The 6,811-nt window shown below is 38.8% G+C and overlaps 1 protein-coding gene across 1 annotated transcript; it reads left to right on the forward strand.

Moving 5' to 3' along the window:
- Positions 1–2,032: 2,032 nt before the first annotated feature.
- On the forward strand, positions 2,033–5,047 carry LOC311254013 (uncharacterized protein). Its single transcript, XM_084384442.1, has 5 exons — positions 2,033–2,971; positions 3,663–3,732; positions 3,850–4,030; positions 4,344–4,510; positions 4,684–5,047. Exons 1-4 carry the CDS (start codon positions 2,177–2,179, stop codon positions 4,504–4,506), a joined length of 1,209 nt encoding a protein of 402 aa, XP_084240568.1. The 5' UTR covers positions 2,033–2,176; the 3' UTR covers positions 4,507–4,510; positions 4,684–5,047.
- Positions 5,048–6,811: the final 1,764 nt, after the last annotated feature.

The raw sequence follows: 6,811 nt of genomic DNA on the forward strand, positions 1-6,811 counted from the left end.
ATTTAATGTCACACAACAGATCCAGCACTGATCAAATGCAACTTGTTCTTCTCTGTAAAGAACACGATTTTAAGTATTTTGGTCAAGACTTGATTATGGGCACCCTCGTCAATGACCTTAAAGATCTTGAGCTCAATGGTGTTACCCTGTATGATGGAAAGGTCTACAAGGGAACTTTGTGTGCCATTGCAGGTGACAACCTGGGCTCACATAACATAGGAGGCTTTGTGGAGAACTTCAGCAGGAGTACACACTTCTGCAGATATTGTGATATCAGCAGAGAAGCATTCCATGCAGATCCTCTTATCCAGGGCACAAAACGCACAGTGCAGTCATACAGTGGTCATGTTCAGAGCAGTGAAGGACAGTCTACATCCAGTGGAGGTGTTAAATTTGACTCTGTGTTTAATACGCTCAAATACTTCCATGTATGTCAGCCAGGGTTGCCTCCATGTCTTGGCCACGATCTTTTTGAAGGTATTGTATCCTCTGATCTGGCACTGTACATTAACCATCTTGTTAAGGTAGATAAAATGTTTAGCTATCTTGAGTTGAATCGACGAATAAGTCAGTTCAAGTATCTCGGTAGGGATGCTAATGACAAACCGTGTGAGGTTAATCCAGAGGGTGGAAAACTTGGGGGACATGCTGTGCAGAATTGGTGTTTGCTGAGAATGTTGCCCGTTTTGATCGGAGACAAAGTAAAAAATCCAGGTGACAACAAAGTATGGCAGTTGGTTTTGCAACTTAGAGAAGTTGTGGACCTCAGTTGTGCACCTGCAATTTCAAATGGCCAGATAGCCTACCTTAGAGTTCTGATTGATGAATATTTGCATTGCCGAATACAAACCTTTCCTGACAACCCACTGAAGCCCAAACATCATTATGTCAGTCATTATCCTGAGCTCATTATCCAGTTTGGGCCACTTATTCGCCTATGGACTTTAAGATTCGAGAGCAAACACACCTATTTTAAGCAGTGTTTGAGAAAATTGCGCAACTTTAAGAATCCGTGTTCTACTCTTGCAGAGAGACACCAGCTTCTACAGGCCTTTCTGAGTGCTGGTACCTTCTTCCCTCCAGGTGTTTCAGTGGAGAGGGCCACACAGTTTTTCTCAGATGACTATAATGATGTAATCAGAGAGGTAGTTGCACATCACAATTTTGAGTCCACAAACACTCTGATAGCCAATGAAGTGACTGTGAAGGGGACAAAATACAGAAAGAACATGCTCATTGTGATTGATGATGATGATGAGGGGCTTGTTACTGGAAAAATCAAAGTGGTTCTTGTTCATAAGGATTCAGCAGTATATTTTATTGCTGAAAAGTATCATGCACTGCGTATTCCTGACATGGGTGTTTACAGCCTCACACTGATGCAGAGAAGCTACTGTTGTATTAATCAGGAAAATCTGCTAGATTACTATCCCTTGCCTGAGTACACTGTCCATGGCACACCACTGATAATTCTTCACCATTCTTTCCCTGTAGTCCACAGTGATGGCGAACATGAGTGAAGAGATCAAAGAGATCATCTGCAAGACCTTGCCAAATTTGTCGGAAGAGACCCAGTGGCAAATAATATCGAAACTTCAGAGCTCCGGCTTGGAGTCAAAAGAAGACTTAAAATATGTACAACAGGAAGACATTGCTGATCTGTTGCCTGTTATCCAGTGCCGAAAACTCCTGGATGCATTCAAATTAGGTAATGTATGGTTAATTTAATGCGGCATTGTCTTGTTATATTCTCTTGTTTATTCAGTTGTGGAATTTCTATTTTCTAAAACTACATAATGCACCTTTAAACTTTTCAAATATGCCTAATATAAGGAGAGTTAAGTAGACTTTTGGACTGCAGTGACTCTGATATAGCTTATTAGTTATGTGCCCTAATTCTTTTTTTGTTTGTTTGTTTTTTGTTTGTTTTTTAGAAACCGAGACGGTTACATTGGATTTTCAAGTCATTCCAACTTCGTCACCAGTAAGTAGTGATTGGTCGGTATCTGGGTCTTCATCACCATCATTATGCACTCCGCCTAATTCCAGCTCATCACAGCTATCGGCCATTTCATCATGTTCAAGCCAGGCAAGAGACAGCGGGCCAAGCAACAGGCCTTCCACATCTCAGATACTGAAAACATGGCCAGAAACATTCCAGGTCCCTTGGGAACAAATGCCACAGGAAATTCGTTCTGCAATTGCAGATGGTAAGAGACCTAAACCAGTGGAGCGACGCCAGATGATACGAGTACTCACGGATGAAATGAGAAGGTATGACGCTAACCCCACTCGCGCAGAGTGCCTAACTGTGGTTCGAAATATCATCAGGCAGTACCCAAAGAGTTTTGCTGATATTGCACCAGATGGGTCACTTCTGTGTGGAGGTTATACATCACTTTTGATTCAAGTGAAAAACCGCATTGAGAATGTGAACCGTGAAGGAAGCTTCTTACGCCACCGATCCTCTACAGGCAAGAGGGGTCCAACTGACACATATGGATGTACACGATTTCAGCCAGAGCTACCCCCAGAAGAAACTGATAAGACTGTGGAGCAGCACCGCCAGAGACTGGAGGAGATTTACAGACAGGAGGGTGCAGGTGGAGCAGAAAGAGCAGAAGTTAAAAATCTAATGGAGCTCACATTCTCTCTACAACGTCGCCATATAAATACACTTCCACCACCTGACATTGAAGATGTGAAAAGCAAATGGCCTTTTCTTTTCACGCCAAGGTATATATATGCACATTTTGAGTTGCTCACAGACATCAATGTGCTTCGTAGCTTGGAACTCAGTATGGAGGAATGTGGAAGAGCCATCACAGAATACTTCAGGGGAAAACCTACCAACAAAGCTGTCAAGGATATCCTCTCTAATGGTGAAGATAATGAGATGGCACTTCGTGTTGTTCATCTGCTCATGGCACACTTTGGAGAGGACCTAACCGGGCTGATCCTTATTACAGATGTAAGTTTTATTTTTTCTTTCTAACCCTGTGTTTTAAAGGGTGACTCCACCAGACTTAAGTGTCAAGACACCTAATGTGTGTACTAGTTTTGGAGAGTACTACTACATATATGAAAACAATAGTATAAGTTATTTTGTGGCTCAGAGGAAGCTGGATGTAAGCTGATACATGACCTCCATGTTGTCACACAGTTGGTAAATTGCATTATGGGTAAAGTGGGTGCAAGGTTTTAAAAAGTATTTCACTTGTCTTCTTTGCCCTACTATGACACTGTTGAACGTTTTAAAAGCAAATGATCAAATCAATACAGCAGAAACAGAAATATTACCTTTTTATTCTTCCTTTTCAAAATCTGGTGCCTACATTATCCACAATGCAACTTAACCACTGAGTGACATCACTGGACGCAATGTATCAGATTATCTGCAGTTTCCTCTGGAGCCACAAAAGGGTTCATACTACTTTTTAGACATTTGCAGTAGAACTCCCCAAGACCTGTAAAAATAAAATTGTTACCCCTTACATTTTTAATGCCAAATCTATTCACAGTTTGACTGTAGGTACTTCAGAAGCCTACCTCATTTGCCTCTAGGTTACTCTCACCTAGTGTTTACTAATTGTTGACCTTTTTTATAATTTTTCTTCTTAAAAATCTCATTATGGTAAGCATAATGTATTTGTTCCCTACAGGTGTCTGCCACTCCAGCTGACGTTGAGACAACTCTCAGTCTTCCTGCAAGTCCTCGCCTGATACTGCCTGGTATACATTTCATTTAGATTAATTGATAGACACATTATTATCATATTGGCCATTCATCTTGAGTTTACATATGTTTACACAAGGTAACATGCATTCCCTTGTTGCTATGACTTGAAGTTTCAGGTGAAACAGGGCAAGTCACATTTAGAGGCTGGATGATCACCTTTGAGGGCCGTGTAATCTGTGAGGGCATCGCACCAACATTTGCAACAGGACTTGCTGCTGTGTTTGCAATCTACTACATATTCAACCTTCAATATCAAGAAGAGGCAGCCTGCACTCTGGAATTCATTCAGAGGTAAAACCTCTTCATTCCTTGTCAACATTATATGGATATATACAACTAAATTAATGTTTGTATTTTCTTGCATAAAATGGTATGAGTACTGTACATTTCAAGCCACAATACACACACACACACAGACCTGGTATTTTGTTGGACTATAGGGTTTATTATATTTCCATTCGATGTCACTTCTATATGTCATTCAAGTCCACTCTATTTGTGTGATGAAGAAAGACAAAAAAACAATTCATTGCATTTAATTGAATGTACACAAAACAGTATGTTGTTGCATCCCCACTCTGATCTTAGACTATTTTGATTTCAGGCGCTTCATTGGTATAAATCCAGAGAGAGGGACAAAGGCCAAAAGGGGCAAGGTTGTCTCCAAGAAGAAAGGTGTGATCGTCCAGAAGAAGTCTTCTGCAGTCAATACACACGTTGCCATGCTACTGAAGAACCTCCTTGACTTTGAATGGAACTTCATATAGATTGGTGAGCTCTTTAATCTCGCTCTCTTTGTTTTGACTGTTTGGCATTGCCACATTAAGTCACAAAAGAACTGGTGTTATTAACTTTATAAGAATTAGCTTTGAGTGTAAACTGTACACTCCTGATTGTATAGTTTATTTATTATTATGATTATGATTGTTTGTTGTTGTTGACAGTGGCAACACTGGAATAATGCTGCAGAGAGGAACAGCGGCTACCAAAGTGATGGTCATCTCTCCTGGATCCACAAGAACTAAGACGTAAAAACACAAGCCTACCTCACAGGACAATTTTAAGAGGTAAAAACACAAGCCTACCTCACAGGACAATTTTAAGAGGTAACCTGCAAGTCTAGCTCGCAGTGGCACAGGTGCCTACCTTACAGTTTCACCCCTAAATGTTTTAATTGATGCATATTATTGATGCATATTGTCAAAAATGTTCTACTGTACTATAATAGTTTAAAAATGGCCTTAATGCACATTTTCAAAATGTTCTTAAGCTTGTTTTCCAAATGTTGCCAATTCTGCATATGTTCAAAATGTTATTATGAAAGTATATTTTCACAGACAGCAGAGAAAACATTGGAGTTTACATAATGTAAATCTTTTAAGTTGACTTTTGAGGAAATTTTAATCTAACTCACAGGACTATTTTAAGACGGAAAACACGAGCCTGTGGGCATTTTTTTCCCCCAAAGATGCTTGTTTGCTGAATGTTCTTACTCATGTAGTCAAAAAGGTCTTAATGTTCCTTAGTCTTAATAGTGTAGTTTTCCAAATATTGCTAATGATGTGTATTTGGTGCCTTGGTCCTTTTCTTAGACCCATTGTGTTATTCAAGGTAAAGCTTAAGTTACTGTAGGTAAGATAAATCACTTATGACAAGAATTTGTTAAAACTTATGTCTTAATTTAAAAAAAGTCAACTATAGGTTATGCCCTTCACGTTTGGTAAGGGTCAAGGGCAGTCTCTGATGAGCAATTTAAGAATTTAAGTTTATTGCCATAGTCTGAAGCAGACACTACTAGGCTATTTCTGTTTGCTACTCGAAATCTCTTCTCAGCGTCATCCAACAGGGTTTATTTTCTTTTTTTTTTCATCTTTTGAAAGCAGCAGTATGTATGTTGACATTGACTTTGTTCTTTGAAATAAAGGTATTTGATTTTGATTCTAAGTTTTTATTGCTTATTTTGCATAATATTCACAATAATGCACATCTTAAGCAATTGTCTATAGCCCTGAGAATAGTGAAGTTCATTGCAATCAATATTGATTGTATTATCTACTGTGCCTGTCTACAGTAAACTGTGAGAAGTTAAAGTAACAACCCAAACAGAATATTATTGTAATTTCCAAATAATCACAGAAACATGCTGCATTTATTTTTTTACTGTATTAGACTGTGAAATCATTTATCACATAACCTTACTGTATTTCTGGTTTACAGACTACTACTGTACACTCATTTAACAGTATAGATACCGTAAAATAACGGTATACTGCTGGTGTCCCTGCTGCCAGCTCTTTACTGTAAATTATAGAAATACAGAAATATACAGTTTTTCTGGTTTACAGACTACTACCGTAAAATCATTCTACAAATGAATACCGTAAAATAACGGTATACTGCTGGCGTCCCTGCTGCCAGCTCTTTACTGTAAATTATAGAAATACAGAAATATACAGTTTTTCTGGTTTACAGACTACTACTGTAAAGTCATTTTACATATGAATACCGTAAAAATAACGGTATACTTCTGGCGTCTCTGCTGCCAGCTCTTTACTGTTATTTTACAGGAAAATTATTTACAGTGTACCATTGAAAGAGAAAGCAACCCAGAACTGTGAGTCAGGATGAACAGGAATGCTAAAATCTGCATTTGCTAAATCAATAACTGAACCCCCACAGTCTGATCGAAATGTTGACATTAGTGTTACAACATCTTCTGGATGCTCAACAACTTCACACCTAACGTGTTTTACTAGTCTCCACCCCCCATTTGGTTTCTTTACAGGCAAGATGGGGGAGTTACATGGTGAAATTAGGGATTCAACAATGGCACCTTGAATTATGATAGACTAAATGACAAGAGCAATGACTTTATAAGCTTTAGGGCAGGTGGATATTGTCTTTTATCTAGTCTAAAAGTTGATTTCGACTGGACAATAATTATCATAATAATAATTAGCATCTTTTACATTCCCAAAAATCAAACTTGCTTAGAGCCCTCAAGCTACCAGAAACTGTTAGAAGCAATACTTAGTCTTTAGCAGTAGAGCTGCACGATTCTGGAAAAAATGT

The sequence above is a fragment of the Pagrus pagrus genome, assembly GCF_965226575.1.
Source record: "Pagrus pagrus genome assembly, contig: HAP1_SCAFFOLD_133, whole genome shotgun sequence".
NCBI lineage: Eukaryota > Metazoa > Chordata > Actinopteri > Spariformes > Sparidae > Pagrus > Pagrus pagrus.